Below are 25,961 nucleotides of genomic sequence, written 5' to 3' on the forward strand. Positions count from 1 at the left end.
ATATTTGATATGTGTTAAAATTTCCTTATGTACTCCTTTCCTTGCCTTTTGATTTTTGAAGAAGATCCAAGCAATAGATTTTTGTTCTAAAAACCCTAGATTCAGAATCCCATACCCAAACATAGAACCGAAATTCATATTCTAAAGCATTGATTTTTTACACTCGCATTTTGTCCGTTTGAGTTCCTTCTCTTTCTTTTTTTAATAAAAAAGAGGACAACTGATAGTGAAGTTATCCGCCCATTTTCGTCCCGGAGGAGACTAGTTGGAATTTTCACACTCTTATCCGTTCGAGTTCCTTCTCTCTCACTTTAATGTTTTGGAATGGTTCTCTAATTTTGATTACTTAGTTAACAAAACACGAGAAGTACGTAAGTGAGTGAAGAGAATGGAAGTTGATAAGTACAGTACCAATCAATTATTTAAAGTGGATGCCTTGTACAACAAGGAAGATGGTGGTCATATTCCAATGATAATGGGTTGCGGTGTCCCCCAATTTGTAAGGACTAAATTGTCTAACGTCAGAAGGATGGAGAATCTGAAAGTGGTATAAGAGTTCTTGGGCAACCCTTCACTTACAAGCTGGTTTAAGTTCTACTCACGAGCTCTTAACAAAATTAGTGGAGAACTCTATGCACTTGCGGGTTATCGACTTCATTGTCTCAACCCCAGCAACTCGGCTCGTCAGATGAACCCGCCCGCATCTTGACTCTTAGCTCCAACTGAAACTCACGAGGCGCCGCCGCAGGCACCAACACTGGCTGAAGGTTGTTGCCGGCCAGAGACCAGTTGGTTGCTTTGTGCTATGACTTCTTTTTTCCTAAGTGGCTTTCGAAAAATTAAATCTCAATCATCCACTTATTTTGCTTTGTAATATTAGAAGCTATGATTATATATTAGAGGGAGCTCTCAAGTTTGTCTAACAAAAACGACAACGTAAGATGCATATTCGGCCAACAGTACCAACATGTTTTTGGAAGTTGATCAGTGAGTGATACCTGATGGTTTGCAAAAATTACAATGTCATTTGGCTTCAAAGCCGTCTACGAAACATGACCGGAACAGAGTGCCTTTGAAAACAATGTGATAATTCTCTACTTTCTTTTAATTAATTACTATACTCAAGTATTCTCCTTCAAAAACCTCAAATTTCATAACAAAATTTTCATTTTTCACATTTCAACTCCAAAGCAGGATTCAATCTATCTATCTTCCATCTCACATTTTTCATGGATAACTAATTTACACTTATTCCTTGCCACCAGCTAGATCTCACCATGCAATGACCATCTTGAAAGGGCAGAGGACGAGAGCTCACCACTTTGGACCATGATCAAGGATAGAAAAGTTTGGCGAACAGAAGCTCGTTCCAAGTATCTTGAAGGCCAGGCAAACACCAATGCACGCAATCGGCATAGCTAACAGGGTTGGCTATTTGCTCGGGAGTCAGAGGGGACCACTGCTTCTTGTAGATTGATGTGTGGGCGTCCTTGCGATAGTTTGAGAGTTGCGTGATGTTGAGAAAAGAAATGGGCACCTTCGATTTGCTGAATACATCTCCAATTACCTCCATTATGTTTTTCCGGGAATCTGAACCCCAGTAGTTTGGATCCTCAATCAAAGTAGTCTGGTTGTAACAGTTACCTCCTGGTTCACCTCCCCATTCTATACCACTGCCAAATATCAAATGTCAGTCCACCTTAATCTTGTGAAAACTTCAAGCACAAGTTACGCATCGGGGTCCTCACAATTTTGAATGCTATATGTATGATTTGAATAAATAGGGTTGAGAGAATTGTGCTCACTTTCCATGAGAAGGTGACATGCTAGTGAAAAAGACCCTTGTCTTCTTGGGGTCCATGTTCTTCCGCACCCATCTTAACATAGTTTTCATCGCCATACGATAAGCCTCTGTCGTTGGCAGCTTCACAATATCTTTCACTTCATCATTGAAGGAACCTAGTCTGAAAATTAAAATTTTAGTGATTAGACATTTTTTTAAGCAATATAGGAAGAGAGAGTCAAGCAATTTATAATTTGATAGGGGCAAGAAAGTACAATATTTTAAATTCGAAGCCGGTCATCCACCACAAATAAGTATTGAACACCAATACATCAACGCCCTTCCAATGTTTGCCGTGCTTATTGATCGACCCTTTCCTAACAACCCTGTCAGATATCCTATGGACGATAGCATTATCCGAGTTTGATTCAAGCAGAAACGGCGCCCAATAGAACTCGATTGTGGCATTGTATGTCTACACATTATGGAACAAAGAATAGTAAGAGTCAGTAAAACGTCAATGCACATTTGAGAAGCATGAGAAAAAGTGAAAACGTCAATGAAATGTCACCTTGGCTGTGAAAACAGTTCGCGAGTCTGAGTCGAAGGTTTCCATGGATTTGGCATCATCCGGGATGAGCTTGTGGAGAAGACAAATCATGGAAACATACTGACCCCGGTTCAGAGAATCTCCAGCGAACATCATCCGCTTCCCTCGTATCGTCTCGAGCATCAATGTGGCATTGAAGCTGTATAATTTGTGAGAAAAATGTTATACATGTTACTCTATTGGTAAATTAGAAAAAATCCATCATCGAAGGATATATGATTTTTATAGATTATCAAATTAATGTTAATACCAATGACATTGTAACACCAAATAAAAACTACCAGTGACAAATATGCAGAAGTATATATTATTAGAAAGTAAAATTATGTATTTTAACTTGGCTGTTTATGAATAAATTAAACATACGATAATTTGTTAGGACAATTGTGGCACAACTAGGGGCTGTTTGAGGGATTGAGATCCTCTCCGGATCTCAAACTCTAAAGCCTGCGAACCGAGCAATCCAGACCTTAAATTTTGTGGTCTACGTTAGTCTATCCCATTAGCCTACCTCACACAACACATCTCTCTCTCCAACGTCCATATCTCTCTCTCTTAAATGTCCTGATTGCTTGGCCCGTGGGCCGAGATCAAGAGAGGATCTTAATCCCTGTTTGAGATTGTATCTCTAAGTACATATGCTCACAAGCGCTTGCGCTTATGTTAAAAGTAATTTTATGATAAACACGTTGAAATGTTTAGTAAAAATCAAAGTATTGTTACATGCTTCTCTTGAAAACGCTTCTAATACATAGAAGCACTTCTAGATAATTTCCGGGCCGTTCTCAATAGCCCATATTATCGAACTCCCTAAGCCCGTACACAATTTGGGCCCCACCACATCCCCGTTGTTTGTAGATTAGAATCCTCTCCTGACCCATAAAAACTGAGCCTGCTCAGTAGATAATCGTGATTATTGAAATTTGATCCAAATACTACAATTATTATAACTTTTAAAGAATCTCCAGTTTGTAATTATTAGATTAAATTTTAACGGCAGAAGTGTCTGCTCAGCACACCCTTTTAAGGTCAGGAGAGGATCCTGATCCGTTGTTTTATGGAAGAGTGGGCCCCGTCCCTTAGTTTTCTCGAACGGGCGACAGATGGAAGGAATGTACGCGATCTCGATTTCCCCGGGAACATAACGGCAGCGTATAAACGACTGTCGACCCGGCCGGCGGGAAGCAACCGAGCCGGTTCGATTGGGAAAACCGGTTCGTCAAACAAGGACAAGGGGACAAAACCGTTTCGTTTGTCGGTGACGAGATACGTAAGTAGGGATACAGAACTAGGAGAGTTCTGGTCGTACGATGCCTTTTGTAAAGCTCAAAACGGAAAGTAAAAAATCGGCTCAACTTTCCCAAACAACGCCGATTAAAACGAGGAATTGACGCGTTTTTTATTATAGTGACTGAGCAACTGACCTGGGAAGATCGCAGCCGTGGGGCTGCCACCGCCATTTCTGGTAGTCCTTGTCGGGCCGCCCGTGTTCTTGGCAGGTCAGCTGCGGCTGAATGTACGGGCACTCCGATTCCTTGTAAAGCGGCCGAGTCGACTCGTCAAAAACCCACCTCCCGCTGAACACGTCGCACCCTTCGTCGGTCTTGCCGACGGCGAACGGCAGCTTCTCCCTCTTCTTCCCTAGCGCAAAACGCAAAACCCAATTTAGTAAATTGAAAAATATTCAAATTTTTGCAATAGGAAATTGGTTGACTCGGTGGGTTGACTCAACGGTTTTGATAACGAGTGGGTCGGAGCTGGTAGTGAGTTGACGCTGGCCGAAAATGCAGGTGAGGTCCGCGCCGTAGAAGACGGAGACGAAGAGGACGAAGGCGAGGAGGGTGAAGAGGTAGGGAGAGAGTCTAGCCTTGCGGAAGACGGCGGCGGAGGAGGAGTACGGCCGTGGCTTCATTAGTCTGGTGAAAGCGTGTAATTGTGTTTGGATGTGTGATCTAATTTCGGTTGGAAATTATGAGATGGAGGTCCATAGACTCCATACACATTCATCGTCCGTGAGAAGAATAAATATATAAGAATCATGTGTGTCGGGAATATTATATTAAAAATCGGCAGTCTCGGCACCACCGTGGATCAGGATGTATACTCATTATACACCGCATGATCTATCATGTGTCATTCCACTTAATCAGTTAATCATAGTTTTTCTTTTCCACTTAATCATAGTTAAATTTCACAATAAATGCTCCCTTTTAATTTTGAAAAAAATTAATTATGATTAGGTGAAATGTCTCCAATAGAGATATCAAAAAATAAATGTCAAATGTTAATTTGATAACTAACGTGGCAATATCATATTTTCTTTTTTTCCAACCGACATGTTTTTTTTGTTATAAATGATATTTGTATGACCAATTTTAAAAAGAAATCAATTAAAATAAATTTTCAAGATCTATAATTGGTGCATTATTGAGACCCACACAATAAAATAATTAAAAATTATTTGACATTCACATTTTCTCATATGTCAAATTTGACATATGAAAACCCATATGTCAATCCATGTAGGATTGACATATCGGTTGAAACTTGCTCGTACTTCAAATTTGATTACATAGCATTCCACTTAGGATTTGACATCTCATTTGGAAATGGTCTAACAAATGATGGGTGGTTACAATGCTGAGCAAAAATGCACCCATTTTAATACTGTTGTGACAGAAAAAGAAAAATTAATTAAGTGATTTAAAAGGAGGAGTAAATTTTTTTTTTCTTGAACAAATTATATTCTCTACACGGGAGGGGTGGGCTTAGCCTCATAATTAACTAGCAATAATGTGGTTCAAATTCGTCTTTGGCGAGAATTGAATATAAGACATCTCACTTACAAGTAAAGAGGAATACCACTAGACCGTAGTGCTAAGTGGCAAAGGAGGAGTAAATCTAGAATCGAAGAAATTTTTAAAGGGAGAGCAACTAGTGGTTTTGCTCTTGCAATCCACTCTTTTAGAGGCTGGAAAGACTCTTAGAGACATTTTCTCTTACTCTTAATCACCATTGGGTGATTCATCAGCACTAGGAATCGAATCCAGGACGTGTCAAGTGAAATACGAGTTTGAAATTTGTCCCCAATCACTTGGCAACGCCGTAGTTGTTTGATTCCCTTCCAATTAAAGCCAATATGATATCCAAAGGTAGGCCAATGAATAGTAAATTGCATCTCAGGCATTTCTGTGTTTGGGAAATCATTAAACCAAATACCATTTCTGGTCCCCAAAAGAAAAACTGAATTCCAAGAATACAAGTGGAGTGGAGTGGGTGAGACCAGTGGTGCATGATTATAATGTGGCTTTGATTTCTAAGGCAAGTAATAGTGTCTATCACTTTCTCTACTTTGAGAGAGAGAGATGAAATATTAGTTTTAGGTGGAGGGTGATTGGAAAGTGGGTAATATTTCAGGCTCAAAGTGGTTGGCATTCACCTGCTTTGGCTTTCTTAATTCTATACTCAATAATACAACAAAGAAGTAGCAGCTCAGCTGAGATCACCTCACATTTAATCACAACAAATAATCATAGTTTGGCCAAAATTAATTAATTACAATTATTGACTAACTAATAACTTGTTAGTATGAAGAATAGGAGTTGCGAAGATGGAATCTAAAGAGTAGGAGTTGGGAGGAGGGGGGAAGGAGAGGAACCGAAGCCATAGGCATAGAAAGAAGAGGTATAACCGATGCCAAAGATAGGAATAGAACCCACAGACACCGGTTATGAACCCAGGTAAGTCGATGTATTCCTACTATTCCACGACCTCTAATGACATTGGGACAAAGCAACGACGTGGTAGATCCAACTCTAGTGTAATGTTCTATAAAAAAAATAAAAAAAAAAGGTTCAGAAAATACAATGTGAGAAATGCATGCATCGACGCAAAACAGAAAGTTTGATTGTCTCTATGTCTGTAAAGCTCACACGGTAAATGCTATTAAACATTAATTTTCTCGCTGTTGACCCGCAGACCGCCTTCACTTCCTCACCAAAACATGAAGAAAGATAACAAAGGAAGAGTTCACAGTACATAAATTTCGATAATCTTCACCAAGAAAATACCATTCATCCCTCCTAAGAACAAAAAATTTCCAAACACATAAAATTTCATTACAAAAGTTGACGAATAAATTCGTACCTGAGACAGAAGAGACACAGAGCAGATTGCAAATGGCCAAATCAAAATGAGGCAGACTTCATGTATGAAAGATTTGTGGCTAAGAACCTTCACCCTTGCTCTTATACCTTTCTGACAACTTCAATAAAACTACCATTTGTTGCGTTTTCTGGTGCTTTTCAAAGAACCTCGACAATGTTGTTAGCCAGCCACATCAGAATCAGTAAGAAAATAATGGCACATCAGGTAAAGCCTTTGATATTTTCGATTCATGAGGGTTTCTGTGGTGGGAAACACTCCAAAGAGCCTTTCTCCCATCATATCACCATGCTACCAATCCAAAATCCAATAGCTTTTTCTTGAGTAAGCATCAATGCATAACATAGTTCTACCATAAAAATATATCTGTTCAGTAACTGCAGCTTATCAAACATCTAAATCAGAATCCGTCAATTCAGCCTCTGTAAATACGCAAGATATTAACATTCAATAAATCATATTTAAAAGATATAGTAGCACACTACCATACATTCCAACATGCAAGATAATGCATGACACTAAACATCTAACGTATTCATTTTTTTAATTTATCTGGAGAAATATTAAAATTCGTGTGGAAACAATACATTCAAAATTGCCTGAACAGCAGCTGACACAATGTAGAAGGAAATTTAAACTAGTACTTGGTAAGGAGGGTTCCCTTACGTTACAACTAAATATATGACTCGTGACGGAAAATAAAATGAAAAGTATAAGTGAGACGGAGAAGGCACCCTTTATATGATGGTGCATGCCGAGCTTAAGTGCTAGCTTTGACTAGGCTGTTGCCGCATACTGATCCACTTTCTCTTGTTTGCTGAATGTTGATGGCAGAGTACAGATGATACAAAATGAATTCACCAGCTTGAACTAAAACAAATATCTCTATGCTCAAAAGTCGACAGGAGAATAGGTACTTCGATGACCATGAGAAGAGCCCCTAAATTTGTGCATTAAGGATGCAAACAAACTCTGGAAAGACAAAATGTGGTAGTTATTAACAATGTATTGAGATCTTAAGAAGAAAAAAAAAAAAGCAATCTAATTGAAAATTGTTTATATCTGTGCCACGTCACTAGAAATACGGAGGAAAGAGACAAATCAGTAAACCTAAGCAGAATACCTGTGTACTTTGAGGTAAGCTGGTCCAAAAGTCCAAGTTTGGTATAATCTGTAAAGAGGAGAAGCACCAAATCATAGTTAAATTACCATAACGTAAAGACCGAAGGAACACTTTGGATCCTTGCCCAGACTCCAGAATACGGGTAACAATTAAGATATTTTCCGCCATTGCAATGAGATCTAACATGTCACATTTCGAAATGGTATGCTGCCACAAAAAAATAAAAAAATAAAGAATAGTTTTGACCCCAACATGGCATATGGATTTATAGTAATAATGGTAAAAGGAACGTGCGGATTCCCTATTTCATGACTCTTACAAATTTAAATTCCCTTTTGCCCTAATGATCATGCATGCATTTTGGTTCTCTCTCCCCTGCAACATTTCCTTCAATGGACCATCCACTGTTTGATATCTATCACCAAGTTTCCTATGCCTAATTCATGACCACCATTTTACCTGACTCTTGACATATATTAGTTTTTCCTCTATAAATTTAAGAAACTTGAATTCCATTTCAAATTGATACACAGCAAATAGATGGAGCGATGCATAAAAAAATTTCAAGACACATGAATGGACAAACTCAAGCATAACTAAATGGTTTGTGCAAGAAGCTGATCTTTTTTTTTTTTTTTTTTTTTTGAACAAGAAGAAGCTGATCTAATTGAGGAACATACGTGTATTCCACGAACTCCAAGTTTGATATATCGATAACCTGCCCCAACCAGCAGATAAGCTCCAAAAAGGCATAAGATTCTGAAATTCAGATCAGTTATCAATCAATTAAGATGACTCAGAAAAACTTCAACAGTAGACATAGAAACTCCCATTGGTAATAACGTTCAGGAAAAAATTTAACTCTTACATGATTCCTAAGGTACCAAGCCAGCCCCACCCTCTCCCATGCACGTGTTCAATCTTGGCACAGCCAGAAGGATGTGTCAATACTGTAGCCTGTAATAAGGATGAAAAGATTATGAACCTCATATTTTATACATTGTTCATACACTTGCTGAAAATCCATTTCAATGTCACAAGATGAACTGTCAACAGAGAGCCAGTGCCATGCATTTCAAAGCTTCATGATTTCATACATTAGGAACGACAAACATAGCTATTTTATCTGTATTTCTCAATAGTCAATACCACACCACCTTTTCCTCCACCTGAACCATATACACAAAAAGAAGGCCTAAAAGATAAAGCGCCACCAGCTGAGAAAGAAAAAAAAAGATTGGAAACATCTTCAGGCAACACAAAAGCACACTAATGATAAGCAGGAAAATGAAACAGGTTGAGCACATCTTCAGTTCCACACAAGTCTACAGATTAGTTTAATTAATAAATATGGCTGGAGATCAACCGAGAGAAGATTCAAGCTAAAGGAACTTATTAAATCAGGCAAGAAGCTTAGCATACAAAAGCTGAAGACAGAGGGCCAAAGGTCTATACTCCATAGTGGACACTGTACAGTTCACAGAATATGGACAAAATATCGCTACTCCCATGGACAGATTTATATAAGTATAATCACATATTATATAAGATCAAGCACTAAGCAAGGAGGAATGAAAGATATTCTGAAACTGAAAGAACTCACATAGTCGCATTTCCCAGTTTTCTCAAGTGAATGTGGCCCCTGTAACATAGAAAGATAAGAAACTGGATCATCAAGCAAGCAGAATTCTAGATCATTTCAAATTATGCAAATAATTTCGTATAAGGTCTTGCCTGAACTCTATTGGGATCACAAATCACAGACACAGAGAGCGAACAGTTGAACTTTAGGCCACTACTTGACATCTTAACAATGACACCGGTGTTAGGATTCTTCCTGTCTGCCATAACAAGTCATAAATTTCCAAAATTTTATGCACAAACCAAATCAATCTGGTCAGAAAGCATGCATGTCCATACACATTTGCGCAATGCCATATTCAAGCTATAGTAATGAAAACCTTGAAAGTATCATACAATTTTATATCTGGCGGAGATTCCAAAAAAAAAGGAAAAGAAATCTCACCAATTATGTTCATGTCAATGCTTGAGGCACGCCCAATGGTAGTGCACACATAGTAACCTGCAGTTACCGCTTGGTTCATTTTAGAAGATTAAATACAGTCTTCCAAAATAGAACAATTTTCAATCCAAATTAGATGAGAAAGCCCTCACAGTCTCATGCTTTGTTCGAAATTAAAATGGGGGCATCACAGGCTCCCAATTTCTAATGTATCAAAGCACATTATACAAGAAAATCAAGAGAATTTTGTTTGAAGCCACAGAGCATACGATGTCATTAAAAAGTTTAACTGTCACAATTTTTTTTACACTATTTGTGAATAGCTACTATGTATCACAATACAACTTGCAAAAGCATTCATCTGATCATGATCCTTAAAGCTTTATTTGCTCCAGAACATGTCCAAATTAAAGATCTACTTCTGCAGAGCCAGTCAACAAAAAGAACTTATTTCTGAAAGAAATTAATTTGTTTATTCCCAAACATGATTGAGTCACCAACCACCACTCTCATACCTAAGCAATTGAATGTGAATTCCTTTTCTCGACTTTACCAACAAGCAATAGATACAGTAAAGTACATGGAGGGCTATGTCATTAATCATCTGAAAAAGCAAAGGATACGTACCTCCTATGTTGTTTGCCACAAGCGCACTACAACCCATGCCACAGCGCGATGCGCCCCCACAATCCTGCAATGTTCAATATGATAGTCAAATAAATAAGGTATTCTACAGAAATTTGGGTAGGAAGTATATATTACTATCTTTATCTTTCTTATCCAATTTTGAACAAAAGGCTACTCTGCCCATTACACCCTGGATCAAGAGCCTGGAATTATATGTGAACAGTAATACTCAGGTCAATTGTTAAAAAGAATTATCAGTAATTGAATCCAAAATAAAGGTTATCACTTATCAGTGCAAGCATCAGGTTCATGAAAAGTAAAGGGAAGCAAATGACAATTAGGACCTTTGAAAGCTGTTGCAATATTCTATTAACTTCCGCAGCATTATGCTAGTTTTAGATTCTAAATTTAGAAATAACTCTCAAGTTGTTTTAGCTAGCAGTGTAAGTTCCAGCTTTAGCTGTCAATTTCCAAATTGCCATCTCTCTCTAACCCTCTCTTTTGTCTTCAAAGGCAGACATAGAGAAAATGAGAGCAAACCCCGAAGCAGCTCCCTTACGGATCAAAATATAGGGAGGAACTAAGTACCAAGTAAATAAGTGCGAATCATTTCAAAATTGCAACAGTCTCAGTGCCTTCTATATCATCAACATAAAAAAAATAATAGCAATAGAGCTGACAAATTTACCCGGCAATCAACACATCTAGGTGGGTCGTGATTGAAAATCATTCCATTGCAAAGCTGCTCCAGAGAGTCAAAGAAAATAAACTCAATAATGAACCTCGCGACATTAATAAGGCTTAGGCTTGTAAACGTTAACATGATATCAGTTAAAGAAAATAACAAACAACGGCATTGTGATATTATCATGATCATCGTCGTACAAAATATCAGTTAAAAAACAAAGGTGTGACCTGATGGAGCGAACCTGAAACCAGAGCACAGTCTCATTTGCTGCCACCTTGTAGAACCTGTAGTAACGAAGTTTAACAGCAAGGAAAACTGAATTTTGCTTGACCAAATTGATGATTAACTAATTACATCACGAATGCCGCCATACATAAGAGTATCGGCTAGAATACAACCTCTGTCCAAAGCTCAAGAGTGCGAAAAATCTCTGCAACCCCTTAAACCGTAATGTACCATATAACTATTGCAGTTTAAGATGCTTCCAAATATCAAACTAGGCAAAATCAGAATGGCTCGACCAAATTTCTTTCGAACAAAAGGGCATTAAGCCGCCTTAATGAAAACCAGTTTCGGAAATGCTTAATAGGAGAGAAGCACATTATTTTGCAGAATTCCAAGAACCTCGTGCATCTAACATAGAAATCACAAATTTCATAACAACATCCACAGCAATCAAACAGTTGCAAGGCATGCACAGAAAAACCCACCAGAAAAATACAAGTTTCCATTGACAATTCGTGAAAATAAGAAAACCCCATATCAAGTAGAGTGGGGAGGGACAGAGAGAGAGTACCCATCTTCGCTTTGGACGCCATGAGGGAAGAAAGGGATGGGAGAGTCCAGAGTGTAGTTGTAGAGCTTGTTATCGTCGACGAAACTGAAATGGCAGCTACCGGAGACCGAGTTAACTCGGTCCAGAATCGTTAAGATGACTGCAACCCATTTCAGAAAACCGAGTCGGACTTCCATTGTTGGCGACGGAGTTCACACCAATTCGGTTAAAATCTCATCAACTCGTTCTGAAACCACACGGCATTGCGTTTAACCAAACGACACGGTACGCACGGGTCACAGGGTCCGGTTTGGAATATGCATAGCAAGTCCACCCTTAAAAAATGCGGTGAACAGTGATAGATCACAGTAAATTGATCAAATGCTTCTTCATCTCTAAAAAATATATTGGCACAAATTTTAAAAAATACGCTGGCATAAATAATCTTCACACCTACAAAATACGTTGGCACCTAGTCCATTTAAAATATTATTAATTTTTTTATAAAATAAAAAAAATAGTTTTAACTTCGGATAAGATTTTTAACCAATCTTGTCACGCCACGTGTCATTATCTGAAAGTATTATTTTGGTTGAAAGTGTTGAAAATATTGAAAATATTGAAATGTAGTGTAAGGTGGAATATGATGGTTAGGTATTTATAGAAAAAAAATATATTTTTATGAATTTTTAAACAATTTTTTATTAAGATAATTAATCTGGACCGTTGAATTTGAAAAAAGAATTCAAATCCAACAGCCCATATTGCACCACATGGCTAGGCTTTGGATTTGAATTTCAATTTTTTTTTTATCATTGGAAATTCAACGGTCCAGAACTAGCCGCATGGCATCTGGACCCTCGCCCCTGTTGCACTTGCACATGCAGGCCTCACCTGTTTTTTCTTGTCGGAACACGCGGCCACTCCCGCATGTTTCCACACGCCTGGAGCAAAACAATTTAAAATGGCCAGTGATGTCACGCTGGCGTCAGCATAATGTCACATATATGGCCAGGCCTTGGCTCAACATATTCTGGCCCCGCCTATGAGATGGCTTGGGTTGGGTGCTAGCCTATTAGGTTGGGCTGGAGCATTTTTTGTAGGTGCCAGGCCATTTTGGGGGTTGTGAGCCGGCCAAAGGGGTGGACTTGCTCTTAAAGCTAGTTTGGAATTGTTTTATATATATAAAAGAACTACTTTTTCAGTCTTTAAAAATAATTATAAGTAAAATAAAGTAGTTGAAATAAATTGTATTTTTAAAAACATTATGGTATAAAATGTAGTGTAAAAGTGTTTGTAAATTATGATGTAAATATGATATAATTGTATATATTGACCAAAGCCTGGGCCGAACCAACTAAACCGCGAGTGACAAATTGGATCGCCCGGCTAGGCATCTTTTATTCGCAACCCCAAACGACAGGTCGTCTAACAGAAAACAGGACAAACTTTATACTGCCGCTGCGGAAGCTGGATAGCCTAACCGTGCGAACCGCGAAGAAAAACAGAAAGCCATGGACGCCGACTCTTTCAACCCCAGCAGCGCCTTGAGCGACACCCGCTTCTCCGACCTCAAGCCGCCGCTCTCCGAACCGGTTCTCGAAGCCCTATCCCAAGGCGGGTTCGAGTTCTGCACTCCCGTTCAAGCCGCCACAATCCCCTTACTATGCAGCTTCAAGGACGTGGCGGTGGACGCCGCCACTGGTTCAGGCAAAACCCTAGCCTTCGTGGTCCCGATGGTGGAGATACTCCGGCGAGTTTCAACCACTCCAAAACCTCAAGAGGTCTGGTCCACACCACTAATTAATCTTCTTTCTTTTTTTACTTGCTAGACACTGTTTGGTTGCCGATAAAGTAGAATTTTTACTTGCTAAACACTGTTTGGTTGCCGAGAAAATGGAAGAGAAACAGAAAGAAAAAGAAATTTTTGTGCTTGTGCAGGTGATGGGAATGATTATATCTCCGACTAGGGAGCTGTCTTCGCAGATATACAATGTAGCGAAACCCTTCATTTCGACGCTGCCGAATTTCAAGTGCGTCCTTTTGGTTGGTGGAGGCCAAGTGAAATCAGACATGAAACAAATCGAAGAGGAAGGAGCCAACTTGTTGATCGGCACGCCGGGAAGACTATTCGACATTATGGAACGCATTGATGGCTTGGATTTGCGGAACCTTGAGGTAATGCATTTGTAAATGGAGTTGCATTTGATGGGATTTAATTGAAAGTTTATGTTTTGGGATTTGATTGAAATTTGTTTCGTGGAATTCGATTGTATAGGCTGATAGAGGCTCATTTGTCAATAATTGTTGCAGATTTTGATCTTAGATGAGGCCGATAGACTATTGGATATGGGGTTCCAGAAGCAGTTAAATGACATTATGTCTCGATTACCGAAGCTTCGTAGAACTGGTCTGTTTTCAGCTACCCAAACTGAGGCAGTTGAAGAGCTGGCCAGAGCAGGACTAAGGAATCCTGTGAGGGTTGAAGTACGAGCTGAAACAAAATCGAGTGATTCGGCGTTAAGGAAAAAATTAGCCTCTTCTAAAACACCTTCTGGCCTTGCCCTTGAGGTATGCTCTATAACATAACATCAACGATTACTAATTTGTCAATAATGTGTAGCTTCTCTATTATTGAATTGTTTTCGCCTTTGACCGTGCGCTCTCATACAGTATCTGGAGTGTGAGGCAGACAAAAAACCGTCACAGCTTGTGGATCTTCTTGTTAAGAATAAGTCTAACAAGACCATAGTGTAAGTAACATGAGATTAGTATGTTTTAGTGAATGTGGTCGAATTAGCTTCGAGGTTGAAGGTTGTTTTGCGTTGTAAAGTGATTTTCATATTTTTCTGTGTTTTCTTCTGTAGATACTTCATGACTTGTGCTTGTGTTGACTACTGGGGACTTGTTCTTCCATTGCTTGGTCCTTTGAAGGGTTTCCCTTTGATTGCTCTACATGGGAAGATGAAGCAGGTAAAACATTATAGATCAGTGATTCAGTATACTCGATCGATCTTTGAGTTAGTGTTTCATGAACTCACTGTTCTTTGCTTTTTCAACATTTTCTGCTTTCTAGGCCGCAAGGGACAAAGCTTTGGCCTCATTTACATCTCTCTCAAGCGGCGTCCTTCTGTGTACTGATGTTGCTGCACGTGGGCTCGACATTCCAGGCGTTGACTGTATAGTGCAGGTAGCTTACAATAGCGTGTAGATGGTCATCACCAGTTTTGAAAGCTAAATAGTATAATCCATTTGTTTGTTGATATTTCAGTATGATACCCCTCAAGATCCAAATGTGTTCGTGCATAGAGTTGGCCGAACAGCTCGTATGGGTAGACAAGGAAGTGCGATTGTTTTTCTATTGCCAAAGGTTTAGTTATAGAATCTGTTTGACTCGTTTTTCTTTTCTTATTTTCTGTGTTGCTTTCATTTATGGTGTTGAAGGTGCTTATTTTGGTCACACTGTTGCAGGAGGAAGCTTATGTAGAATTCCTACGGATAAGAAGAGTTCCTCTACAAGAAAGGAAATGCTCTGATGATGTTGCTGATGTTGTTCCTCAGGTAGGCATCATTTTATGGTGCACTTTATCAAATCTTATTGTGGAAAAATAATCTTCTTAATTTATTCCTCGTTATACCTGTTGTAAACGTATTCAGGCTTCTTTTTACTGAGTGGACATTGATTTAAAATGTGTCCAATGATGCCAGCACTTTATGTAAAACAAATTGACTTCATTGTCCATGTATTTCAATGCTATTGATTAAATCAATTTATCCATCATGCTGCTGTCTTGTAAATATGAGCTTAGTTTTATGGTGTTCTCTCTAGTTGTTTTTATGAGAGCTTTTAGTAGTTGAAGTGACGTTGTTTTAAAACTTGTTTCAGATCCGATCAGCCGCAAAAAAGGACCGCGATGTTATGGAAAAGGGTCTCAGAGCATTTGTTTCTTACATGCGTGCATATAAAGAACATCACTGCTCTTACATTTTCAGGTGTCTAACAGCACCTCCTATTAATTCAGGCCAAGAAAAAAAAAATCTCTAATTTCCGCTTTTAATTAATGCAGGTGGAAGGAACTTGAAGTCGGGAAATTGGGCATGGGATTCGGACTACTGCAGCTCCCTGCAATGCCTGAGGTAAAGCACCACTCGCTTTCCACAGAGGGTTTCATCCCTGTTGAAGACATCAACTTGGAGGAGATCAAATTTAAGTAAGAACTCCCTTCAATTTCTGAATGTTTGGTTGTATAACATCGACGTGTTATGAGACCATGCTGTGGTTGTAGTTGGGTATAAAATTTCATTCCTGGCTAGCTACCGTTGCTAAAGGAAAAAGTTTATCATTTAGGGATAAATCTCGCGAGAAACAAAGAAAGAGGAATCTACAATCGAAGAAAGAAGCAAGACAGCAAGAACCGAAACCTCAAAAAACCAAAAAGATCCCAAATCCTTCAGATGCTGCAATGAGGAAGAAAACGGGTAAGCAGAGGCGTGCTATCCAGTCAGCTGAAGATGAAGATGAGTTGGCAAGAGAATACCGGTTGCTAAAGAAGCTCAAAAAGGGGGCTATCGACGAAAGTGAATTTGCGAAGTTAACAGGAACAGAAGACTTGATTTGAAGGCATAAATATGCAGATATGATTTCGGGCATCCAGACATATGGAAGATTGGTAGTCTAGAGCTCTTCAAGCCGGATGGGGATCATATTTGGATCAAGCAAAGTGGCCAGGGCATCCTCAAGCTTGTTCAAAAGACAAAACTTGAAGATGCAACAAAAATTGTTGGGAGACACTTTTGGAGGTGAAAGTTTGCTCCTGATAGTTTTCGATATGGGGACCCTTTTACTCGTTTTATTTTATTTACGTTCTTTGTAACCGTGACAAGCTCATACGATAGAGATTGCAGAAACAGATAAGTGTACCAGACGGTAGGAAATCAAAGCTACTTTGATTACAGTTTGGTGTTGAATTACATGGAGGTGAATTGTATGTCCTCTCATTTTCATACTCTTTCCAAGCCCTCTTGTTTGTGTGGTCACGGTTAAGTCATATTAACATTTTATATTCCTATTATTTTTTGTTTTATTATTTCTATAAAAAAATTAATATAAAATGTTGACGTGGCTTAACCGTGATCACACATCATAGGAGGGCATAACATTGAACAGTAATGACCACTCGATCCAAATAGTGGTAAACATTTCTATCAATAGTTTCTTAAGACCTGTTTAGTACTCTACTTGATTCTAATTTTTTAAACTCAAAAATAATTTTCAAGTTTTAGACCTTAAAAACTTGTTTGGTTAGACTATTTTCAAAAACTAAACACTAACTAAAAACTATAGTCTATTATCTAAAAACATAAAAGTGAGTTTTTAAACTTAAACTCATTTATTTCTTTTCTCTCCATCATCCCCTTTCACTCCAAATATACCTCTCTTTTCTTCTTTCTCTCTCCTTTTCTTTTTTAACATTTTTCGTCTTTCCTTCAATCTATTCTCTTCATTCTTTCTATTATTTCTCTCACTACTCTTCCTCTCTATCTCGTTCGATCTTCTCTTCTTTATTTTTCCTTCATTCATTTATTACTATCTTTCTTCCTTTCTCCTCTTCCTTTCTCTTTCCTTCATTCATTTCTTAGTATCTTTCTTCCTCTCTCCTCTTCCCTTCTCTCTAATGCGATCTCCTCTTTTTGTATCTCTTTGTCTAATTTAAATCGTAAAATTTAAAAATTTTAAATCACAAACCGATCAAATTTTTGAATCTTAAAAAAAATTATTTTCAAAAAATATTTTGAGAAAAAATAAAAAATTTCAAATAGAACACTAAACAAGTTCTTACTTTCTTGTGGCTCTCAGTCGAAGAGAGCAAGTCTGTGTTTGGACACCTCATCTTCTAGCCTTGTTCCAAAGTCACTTAATATTTTGCTTGAGAGTTAGGGATCTGTGGCGAATTCGGTTCCAACAGGACTCAAGTCAGTCACTCTCTCTCTCTCTCTCTCTCTTCCCACCAATTAAAAGCCCAGAACCACTCCAACGCCAGCAACGACCTCAGTCAGTCAGTCTCCCTCTCTCTCTCTTTTCCCACCAATTAAAAACCCAGAACCTCTCTCTTTTCCCACCAATTAAAAACCCAGAACCACTCCAACGCCAGCAACGACCTCAGTCAGTCAGCATCCCTCTCTCTCTCTTCCCACCGATTAAAAACCCAGAACCACTCCAACGCCAGCAACGACCTCAGTCAGTCAGCCTCCCTCTCTCTCTCTCTCTCTCTCTCTCTCTGCACATGCTTCTTTCTTCCCCTTCTTCGCGCCTGTATTAGCCGCCAGACCATATACTCTCTCCTCAGTCTCCTCCGCCTGATCCGCGGCAAAGCCCAAGTCTTCTTCCCCGTCTTCAAAATGTCCCAACCGGCCACCGCCCCGGACCACCAATCCTCCGGCCCGACCCCTCCACCGTTCGACCCTACCCAACCCGCTGTTCCCATCTCGTACCCGATCAAAACCCTGGAAGAGCTCGAGTCCAGGTCCTACTTCGAGTCCTTTCACTACCCTTTTAACAAATCCACGGTTCCTCTGCAATCCGGGTCGCCTTCCCTGTCGCTGCCCGACAGGCCCAGAGTGATTGTCTGCCATGACATGGCCGGCGGCTATGGCGATGATAAGTGGATCCAGGGAGGGACCAATCCGAACGCGTATGCAATATGGCATTGGTATTTGATCGATATATTCATCTACTTTTCGCATAGTCTTGTCACTCTTCCGCCTCCATGTTGGACTAATACTGCTCACAGGCATGGAGTTAAGGTAATTCGCAACTTCGGAATTTTGGGATTTTTAGGGAAACATGTTTTGGAATTTGGGATTTGTGTGTTCAAGTGATTAATGCGGAAATGAGTTCACTTTTTGTTAGTTTACGACGGAAAAGCATCGAACTATTTATATTTATTTTTAAATTTTAAATTTTGAAATGATTTTTAACTGCATGATGTATGATGAATAATCACGATCATAGAATCTCTAGAATCTCCAAAAAAAATGATTCGGTCAGGATTCTTTTCCGTTTAAGACAGGGGTGAGAATTTCAGGAGTATTTATCAAATATACCAAAAAATTAAAAGAATTTTAATAAAATACTCTCGGTATTATTTATTTTTCACAAAAAATCATATTTTTATCTTTTTTTTTATACTGTTCACTACACCTTCATTTGTTATTTTTTATTAAAATTAAAGGTTTTTTGAATTTTTCGATAGTATTCCTAAAATTATTAATCCTTAATTTTAAAAATGTCAATTTTTATAAAATCTTTCAAATATATCAAAAGTTTTACTTAAATAGACACAAATAAGCTCTAATTTAACAATAAAATAAAAACTTTTTACCCAAAATGATCCAAAATGATTCGTGACATTAACATAACTCTTTAATATGGTCATTAATAATTAATGATAATCAATAGTAGTGTTCTTGAATTTGTCTATCTTGAATCATTTTAGTTTTTCTTTGAACTTGTCTATCGTGGTCATTTTAGTTTTTTTCGTGAAAAATCTGTTAATTGCTTTGTTAGTGTGATGATGTGACACTATGTAGGTCTCACAAATATAATCATCTAATGACATGTGGATTAACTTTAAAAACTATTTTTATATTTAAAACTAAAAATGATATTAGTAAAAAAGAAGACGTAGAAGGCATGATTGAAATTCTACTGCTCTCACTTGCGGTAATCATGGTGGTGCTCAATGTCGGTGATGAAGGGGTCGAAGGGGATAGGGTTGTGGTGGTGGAGTGTAGAAGTGAAGGTGAAGTTGGACCAGAACTTGAGGTGATAGTAACTAAAAAGCCTTTAATTTATTTAATTGTTAAATTTGAGGGTATTTGTGTCTATTTAAGTGAATTTTTTGATATATTTGAAAGTTTTTATAAAAAGTGACATTTTTGAAATTAAGAGTTAATTTTTGACTATATTTGATAAATACTCGAATTTCAGTTTGGAAACACAGTGTTGTCCTTTGTTTTTTTTTTTTTTTTTTTTTTATTTTATTCCTGGGAACTCTTTGATTTGCTTATGTTTTGGTTGTGAATTATGACTTGTTTTTCTTTCGAGCCGTTCTTAGCTCCAAATGATTGAAAGGAATTTCGGAATGTAACTTTGTTGGTTCTGTATATTGGGATGTAAGGTGTTGGGGACTTTCATCACAGAAGGAGATGAAGGGAAGCTTATTTGCAACAAATTGTTGTCGACAAAAGAGTCTGCTGAAATGTATGCTGAGTTCTTGGCGGAGCTTGCCGTTGCGTTGGGCTTCGATGGATGGCTGGTAGTATATAGTTCACCCAAACTGCATGCTTTTTTTAAGTTGCTGTATTTTTTTAGGATGATTTTGGTTTCGGTCTTTAATCAACCTAATTGTTAGATTGAAATTTTGTTTGTTTAAATATTTTGATCGAGGTCCTTAGCCTTATTTAAGAGATTTAACTCAAGCATTTACGCATTTAATTTCCCACAAATTATGGAATTTAAACAAATTCAAATTATATTTTTTAAATTATAAATAAATACTTAAAAATAATTATAGAGTAATATTGATCTACACAAAAATTATAGCAAAAAAATAATGTCCCACATAATTATTAACATATTTTAAAAATAACTATTGATATATTTTAAAACATGAATAAATAGATATATTTAGCAAAATTAAAAATGGGTACAAATAAATTAAAAAATATGGGTACAAAATTACAAATACAAATAAAAGTTTAAAAAATATGGGCACAAAAAGGAATTAATATATGGGTACAAATTAAAATTGAAAAGAAAATTGGTACAAATTAAAAAAAAGGGTTGCAAATTAAAAATGGGTACAAACTAAAAATAAAAATATATGATCAAAAATGGTACAAGCTAAAAGTAAAAATATATGATAAAAAATTTAACCATAAATATAAATATAACAAATGTAACGTTTCTAACACTTATTGAATATATTTAGAAATAAAAAATATTTTATATTGAAATAATTAATGACATTTATTAAAACTAAGGACTTTGATAAAAAAAATTGAAAGGGATTAAGGTTTTACTCAATGGAGTAGAAAAAATAGGAATGGGAATCTTTTTTTTTTTTTTTTTTTTTCTCTTTTATATATATATATAGGTTTTAGATTTTAGCTTTGTTGATCAGCCAATTATGATCTGCTCTGGTAGCACACTTGCATGCAAACGGAGGAACGTGTTGTATTTCTTGAAAGATGAATGCTCCAGTTCTGCTGGTTCAAGAAGTTAAATAGCAAGCTACCATAGTATTCATATTTGAAGTTTTTAAGTTTCTAACCGTTCAAGGAAAAAGGGATGGCATGAGAAATAGGGAAGTTCCAATTATCAAACCGATGCTTTCTTCCGTTATTTTGTTTGGTGGAAATTCATTCTATTGCACTCTTTTTATTTAGTTGTGATCATGATAACTGCCACTTGCAGATCAATATGGAGGTTAAGTTGAATTCGGACCAAGTCCCTAATTTGAAAGCATTTGTCAGCCATTTAACCCAGACAACGCATTCCTCTGTGCCTGGCTCTTTAGTGATATGGTGAGTGTTTAGGAGATACGAATGATGTTTCCCGTCACTTATATTTTTGCCTCCTTTTGTTATAGCGTCCCATTTAAAGTTTATATTTGACTTACTGTTGTCTATTCGGCAGGTATGATAGTGTTACAACTGATGGTGAACTGAACTATCAAAATCAACTGAATGAAAAGAACAAACCTTTCTTTGATATATGTGATGGAATTTTCGTGAACTATAATTGGGAGGTATGGTTTTCACTTCTTCCGTATGGCAGTTTGTTTTCGTTCTCTAAATACTCTTTCACATAGTTAAACCTATGTACCATGCAGGAAAACTATCCGAGGCTTTCAGCAGCTGTTGCTGGTAACAGGAAGTATGATGTCTACATGGGAATTGATGTGTTTGGAAGGGGCACTTTCGGTGGCGGACAATGGAATGTAAGTGATGAGACACTAATGACATGTGAGATATGAGAACCTTTCCAGGATTTGATTATATTTCACTGTGACGAATGAGTGTTTTAAGTGTGTCAACTCTTATGGTTAATGTTTTTACAGCTCCATGTAATGGAGAATTTCAGGTGGTTTTTCTGGGAGCCTTGCTTTTTTGTAGTTAACTTTGTTTTTTCTAATAACTCTGCATATCAGACAAGTGTTGCACTAGATGTGCTGAAAAAGGATGATGTATCAACGGCCATATTTGCTCCTGGATGGATCTATGAGACTAAGCAACCACCAAATTTTCAGATTGCTCAGAATCAGTAATTAACTTGCCCCCAGTTGCGAATTTTCACAAACTTGTAGTTCCGTTGATTAGTATACGAACTTGTCCTTAATAGTTCTTTAGTTATTATTTCAGATTTCTAGTACCAGTTACATAAGTTCATAGACATTACTCTACTGACAAAAACAGGCATGATATTTTCGCTTCTTTAACAAAAGCTAGCATGATGATACTGTAGTCTTCGTATATTAACCAAGTGTCCTTGAAATATCTTTACAATTTTATATTTTTACCTCTAAAGCTACTTGATTCTCTTGAATGCCAGCATCGTAGCTGCCTTCCCTGGTTAGTTGGAATAAGAACCTTATGTAATCAACCCCAGTCAGATCGGAATTTGACGTGGTTGAGTTCTTCATGGTATGAATATTACATTTACTGAAGTTTCTCATAATAAATTCAATTGTTTTGCAGTTGGTGGTCCCTTGTGGAAAAATCATGGGGAGTGGTACAAAATTATCCTAAAGTGCTACCATTCTATACAAACTTTGATCAGGTTGGTGTGACTATGTTGATACTGCAGTGGGCCATTTATGGGTGTTGAAAGCATGACCTAGTTCATAAACTCCATAGATCCTGTATATACCTGTTAACTAACGCTATTTTCTGCATTGTTGTTCAGGGTTATGGATATCATGTTTCTGTCGACGGAGAGCAAGTATCAGATGCGTCTTGGTGTAACATTTCTTCCCAAGGGTTGCAGGTATGGACCAAATAGCCTTGTGGTATCAGACGCTTCATAGTCAAATGACATACCCTTAGATGTTATATCTAGAAATACTACTCTTTTCTTTGAAATACTATCAAATTTGCGGTTTGAACTTTTTCAATTTATTTTAGAGTTTCAAAGCCTATTTCTAAGTTCAAAATCTAGAATTTTTTTTCTGTTGGTTAATATCTTAAGGTGACAAATTCGAACAAGCATTTTCATTTATAGTTCGCCATGACAATAAAATCTAACCATAATCATCGGATTTTATTATCCTAAGTAGCTGTTCGAAGGGAGTTCTTTCTTCTTAGTGGATGGAAATATTTGAATTACTTCCTTGTTTTAGTTGTTGGCGACAAAATAACTTGGAATAAAAAGAAAAAGAAAAACAACGTCTTTGAGCTTGAGTGTTGGTGATATGGAGTGTTATAATAACAAATTCGACTGTTCAATCCCACGCATGAAATTACTGTTTTATTTTTTTGACAAACAATAGCATTAGTGGGTTAAATTGTTAAATGTTAGGAAGGAGGGGGATTGGTGGGGTTCGAACCTGCTTTCCGCCACTACGGTAAAGCATCATCTGTGAAACATTACCGGTTTTAAATTATTAGTGGGAAATTTACAGTAGTATGCCTCCAGGTGCAGTGCATTGTTGTCAAATCTTTGACATGGTCAAGCATGCTAATTTATTCCTATTGACCTGTCACAGCCGTTCCTAGAGTTCAGTGGCAATGCAACCCCAGATGGCATCCAGGTCCATGTTGAGTAAGTTTTAGTTCCAAAACCCTACACTCTAAACATTTGACACCTTATGCATAAACACTATTTTATACCGGATTTCAGAGTTTCGGCGCTTTGCAAAAACTTAAGAACATTTTTTGGATATATTGGATGGACAAGCCATTATTACTATAAGATCTGATTTTCTTCTTCATTCAAACGTATGTTGGCAAATTATAGTTTCAAGGAAGCATCTTATAGTGGAGGAGGAAACATCACATTTAAAGGAAACCTTGAAGACTCTGATAATTTCTCGACAAGGCTCTTTCTAGGAGATCTTCTTTTGGGGGATTCACCTCTCCACTTTACGTATTCTGTAAGCAATCTCTTCCGTGCTTTGACGTTACCAAAGTTGTCCAAATCGTTGTTAGACAACCTGTACATGCTGACCAGAATCTCCCTTTTTTTTTTTTTTTTTTAATTTATTTACATATTGTGCACTCGCAGACAAGTTTTGAACTGCGAATATTCCAATTAATGCAGGTGATATCGGAGAATAATTCTCAACTAGGCTTGCATCTTATATTCTCCTCTACCCCGAACGAAAGAAAGTCGTTACTTCTTGTAAACTGGAACCTGAACGAATTCTCAAGCAAATTTGATAAAGTGATAATGACACGTCAACTTGAAACACCAGGAATTTCCCCTGGATGGGTCATGCAGGAGAGTAGCATCCGAATGAATGGATACAGACTAACAGAAATACATGCTCTGTGCTATAGGTCGAAGCCTGAATTCGACGAAAGGATACTGAAGTCCATAGCAGAAGAGGGTACTCAGAATTCAACAGAGTACTATGCAGTGCTTGGTCATATTTCAATTAAGACTGGTGGGCAGACTTCAGATTTTCCGCCTTCTGATTCGTGGCTTGTCGAAGGTGAATATATCAAATGGACAACAGGATCTGAGGGTTCCAAGACCGTTAGTCTTAAAATCACTTGGAAATTGAAAGACGGGAACGATTATCCAGCCACAAATTACAATATTTATGTTGAAAAACTAGCAAAAGGAGCACTTGGCCATCCAGGAGCAGCGCTAGAAAGGGTGCATGAGTATATTGGAGCGGCACGAGTGGAAGCTTTTTACGTCGATGACCTGGCAGTCCCTTCTGGCACTTCTGACATCAAGTTTATCGTTCAAGTGTGTGGTACCGACGGGAGTAACCAGAAACTAGACGACTCGCCTGTGTTTCTACTTGAGGCTGCAGCTTTGGCTAACGAGTTGTAAGTTTGAATTAGTGATCGTGTGAGCTAGGGTGAATAATTTTGTCAGCGTGATAACACGATGATGCTGTCATTTGCTAGCTTTAATCAAATATGGTAATTAAAGTGCTGTGTTGTTGATTAGATTAAGATTTGTACTAATTAATAATTAGATTAAGATTTGCACTAATTAATACTCATTACTGAATCATTAGATCTTTTTGTAATTTTGCACTAATTAATACTCATTACTGAATCATTAGATCTTTGTGTAATTACAAGCAAACACATTTTTCAGATGGAGACGGAGGAATTGGCAGTCGAGTTATGTTACGAGGAAAAAATAAAAAAGTGATGCCGATTCGGTTTCCGACACTTGGAAAACATACAAACTTATAGCAATTCTAAACCCTAAACCCTAAATCCGATATACTTACTTTGTTTCCCCTATTCAGCTTCCTCACAGACATAAACCTAGAAAGTAACAACCACCTACTTGGCTATAGGGTTACCTGCATTTCTTGTCAAACTGTCCTCCAGTAGTATCAATCGGAGTCTGAATATAAAAAATACTTAAAAGAAAATAACATAAACTTTTTAAAGAGAAGTTGGGGGTAAGGAACATGTAAATATTTGTGCACTCATGTTGGAAAATTAAAATACATAACAACACAGTGATAGATTTAAAATACTGTAAACACGAAAAATTAAATTTCGATGTCCACAAATACATCTCGGTATTTTAGTTGCATATTTTCGTGTATACAATTAATGTCATGCAGAATGATCTCGAAAGCAAGTCTTGAAAACATCTGATGCCTTTAACAATGATTGAAATTTTCTTTATAGTGATGGGTTTGCACAAAAGTGGAAAACATCTGATGCCTTTATAATGATTGAAATTTTCTTTATAGGGCGACTATTAACTGGTTCTTGGGCAATTGGCAATTATTGTCTTGATAAATTGTAATTGTCGAAATGCATTTTTACCTGTAAATAAATTGTTTGGGCAATTGACATTAAAATTTTGTTTAAAAAAATAATATTATGTTTAGTTTCGAATAAGATTTTTAGCTAATCCGTCATACCACGTTTTATTATCCAAAATTCCAATTCGGTCTCGGTCA

At 37.4% G+C, this 25,961-nt stretch overlaps 4 protein-coding genes across 7 annotated transcripts; 2 read left to right on the plus strand and 2 right to left on the minus strand.

The window, feature by feature from the left end:
• Positions 1-1,128: 1,128 nt before the first annotated feature.
• On the minus strand, positions 1,129-4,417 carry LOC137721275 (protein trichome birefringence-like 33). Its single transcript, XM_068460380.2, has 6 exons — positions 4,126-4,417; positions 3,818-4,029; positions 2,355-2,532; positions 2,059-2,258; positions 1,806-1,964; positions 1,129-1,673 (listed from the first exon to the last, which is right to left on the minus strand). Exons 1-6 carry the CDS (start codon positions 4,303-4,305, stop codon positions 1,334-1,336), a joined length of 1,269 nt encoding a protein of 422 aa, XP_068316481.2. The 5' UTR covers positions 4,306-4,417; the 3' UTR covers positions 1,129-1,333.
• A 2,022-nt stretch (positions 4,418-6,439) lies between these two features.
• LOC137720797 (uncharacterized) lies at positions 6,440-12,097 on the minus strand. 3 transcript variants are annotated; one of them, XR_015962303.1, is made up of 12 exons: positions 11,815-12,097; positions 11,260-11,302; positions 11,019-11,072; positions 10,331-10,394; positions 9,707-9,763; positions 9,415-9,521; positions 9,284-9,322; positions 8,549-8,637; positions 8,361-8,439; positions 7,681-7,728; positions 7,292-7,529; positions 6,440-6,934 (listed from the first exon to the last, which is right to left on the minus strand). XR_015962303.1 is itself a non-coding variant. In XM_068459906.2 (11 exons), exons 1-11 carry the CDS (start codon positions 11,988-11,990, stop codon positions 7,449-7,451), a joined length of 837 nt encoding a protein of 278 aa, XP_068316007.1. In that variant the 5' UTR covers positions 11,991-12,097; the 3' UTR covers positions 6,972-7,448. The 3 variants fall into 3 exon arrangements, 2 of the variants coding, with proteins under 2 accessions (XP_068316007.1, XP_088549998.1); XM_068459906.2 differs by lacking the exon at positions 6,440-6,934 and having other exon boundaries at positions 6,972-7,529; XM_088693872.1 differs by lacking the exons at positions 6,440-6,934; positions 11,260-11,302 and adding an exon at positions 11,246-11,259 and having other exon boundaries at positions 6,972-7,529; positions 11,815-11,946.
• A 1,103-nt stretch (positions 12,098-13,200) lies between these two features.
• Positions 13,201-16,748, plus strand: LOC137720541 (DEAD-box ATP-dependent RNA helicase 18). Its single transcript, XM_068459626.2, has 11 exons — positions 13,201-13,577; positions 13,735-13,971; positions 14,107-14,364; positions 14,467-14,546; positions 14,661-14,766; positions 14,870-14,983; positions 15,065-15,163; positions 15,265-15,354; positions 15,680-15,786; positions 15,861-16,004; positions 16,142-16,748. Exons 1-11 carry the CDS (start codon positions 13,308-13,310, stop codon positions 16,410-16,412), a joined length of 1,776 nt encoding a protein of 591 aa, XP_068315727.1. The 5' UTR covers positions 13,201-13,307; the 3' UTR covers positions 16,413-16,748.
• Positions 16,749-17,863: 1,115 nt separating this feature from the next.
• On the plus strand, positions 17,864-25,096 carry LOC137719383 (cytosolic endo-beta-N-acetylglucosaminidase 1). 2 transcript variants are annotated; one of them, XM_068458426.2, is made up of 11 exons: positions 17,864-18,597; positions 19,974-20,111; positions 21,272-21,381; positions 21,494-21,605; positions 21,690-21,797; positions 22,008-22,120; positions 22,555-22,636; positions 22,763-22,843; positions 23,562-23,617; positions 23,813-23,948; positions 24,116-25,096. In XM_068458426.2, exons 1-11 carry the CDS (start codon positions 18,193-18,195, stop codon positions 24,857-24,859), a joined length of 2,085 nt encoding a protein of 694 aa, XP_068314527.2. In that variant the 5' UTR covers positions 17,864-18,192; the 3' UTR covers positions 24,860-25,096. The 2 variants fall into 2 exon arrangements, with proteins under 2 accessions (XP_068314527.2, XP_088549987.1); XM_088693861.1 differs by lacking the exon at positions 19,974-20,111.
• The last annotated feature ends 865 nt before the right edge of the window (positions 25,097-25,961 follow it).

The sequence above is a fragment of the Pyrus communis genome, chromosome 1, assembly GCF_041283825.1.
Source record: "Pyrus communis isolate YQ-2024b chromosome 1, ASM4128382v1, whole genome shotgun sequence".
Classification (NCBI taxonomy): domain Eukaryota; kingdom Viridiplantae; phylum Streptophyta; class Magnoliopsida; order Rosales; family Rosaceae; genus Pyrus; species Pyrus communis.

What these genes read in the sequence shown, in the direction of transcription:
- LOC137721275 (XM_068460380.2), bottom strand. Translation starts at nt 4,305, where the DNA reads ATGAAGCCACGGCCGTACTCCTCCTCCGCCGCCGTCTTCCGCAAGGCT. An exon ending in GGCTTCGAATTTAAAATATT is followed by an intron (nt 1,965 to 2,058) that starts GTACTTTCTTGC and finishes TTTAATTTTCAG; the next exon opens with ACTAGGTTCCTTCAATGATG. An exon ending in ATGTCACCTTCTCATGGAAA is followed by an intron (nt 1,674 to 1,805) that starts GTGAGCACAATT and finishes GATATTTGGCAG; the next exon opens with TGGTATAGAATGGGGAGGTG.
- LOC137720797 (XM_068459906.2), bottom strand. Translation starts at nt 11,990, where the DNA reads ATGGAAGTCCGACTCGGTTTTCTGAAATGGGTTGCAGTCATCTTAACG. An exon ending in AGACTGTGCTCTGGTTTCAG is followed by an intron (nt 11,073 to 11,259) that starts GTTCGCTCCATC and finishes TCTCTGGAGCAG; the next exon opens with CTTTGCAATGGAATGATTTT. An exon ending in AAACTGGGAAATGCGACTAT is followed by an intron (nt 8,638 to 9,283) that starts GTGAGTTCTTTC and finishes TCCTTATTACAG; the next exon opens with GCTACAGTATTGACACATCC.
- LOC137720541 (XM_068459626.2), top strand. Translation starts at nt 13,308, where the DNA reads ATGGACGCCGACTCTTTCAACCCCAGCAGCGCCTTGAGCGACACCCGC. An exon ending in TACATGGGAAGATGAAGCAG is followed by an intron (nt 14,767 to 14,869) that starts GTAAAACATTAT and finishes TCTGCTTTCTAG; the next exon opens with GCCGCAAGGGACAAAGCTTT. An exon ending in CACTGCTCTTACATTTTCAG is followed by an intron (nt 15,787 to 15,860) that starts GTGTCTAACAGC and finishes TAATTAATGCAG; the next exon opens with GTGGAAGGAACTTGAAGTCG.
- LOC137719383 (XM_068458426.2), top strand. Translation starts at nt 18,193, where the DNA reads ATGTCCCAACCGGCCACCGCCCCGGACCACCAATCCTCCGGCCCGACC. An exon ending in TTTCAGATTGCTCAGAATCA is followed by an intron (nt 22,121 to 22,554) that starts GTAATTAACTTG and finishes ATTGTTTTGCAG; the next exon opens with TTGGTGGTCCCTTGTGGAAA. An exon ending in GGCATCCAGGTCCATGTTGA is followed by an intron (nt 23,618 to 23,812) that starts GTAAGTTTTAGT and finishes GGCAAATTATAG; the next exon opens with TTTCAAGGAAGCATCTTATA.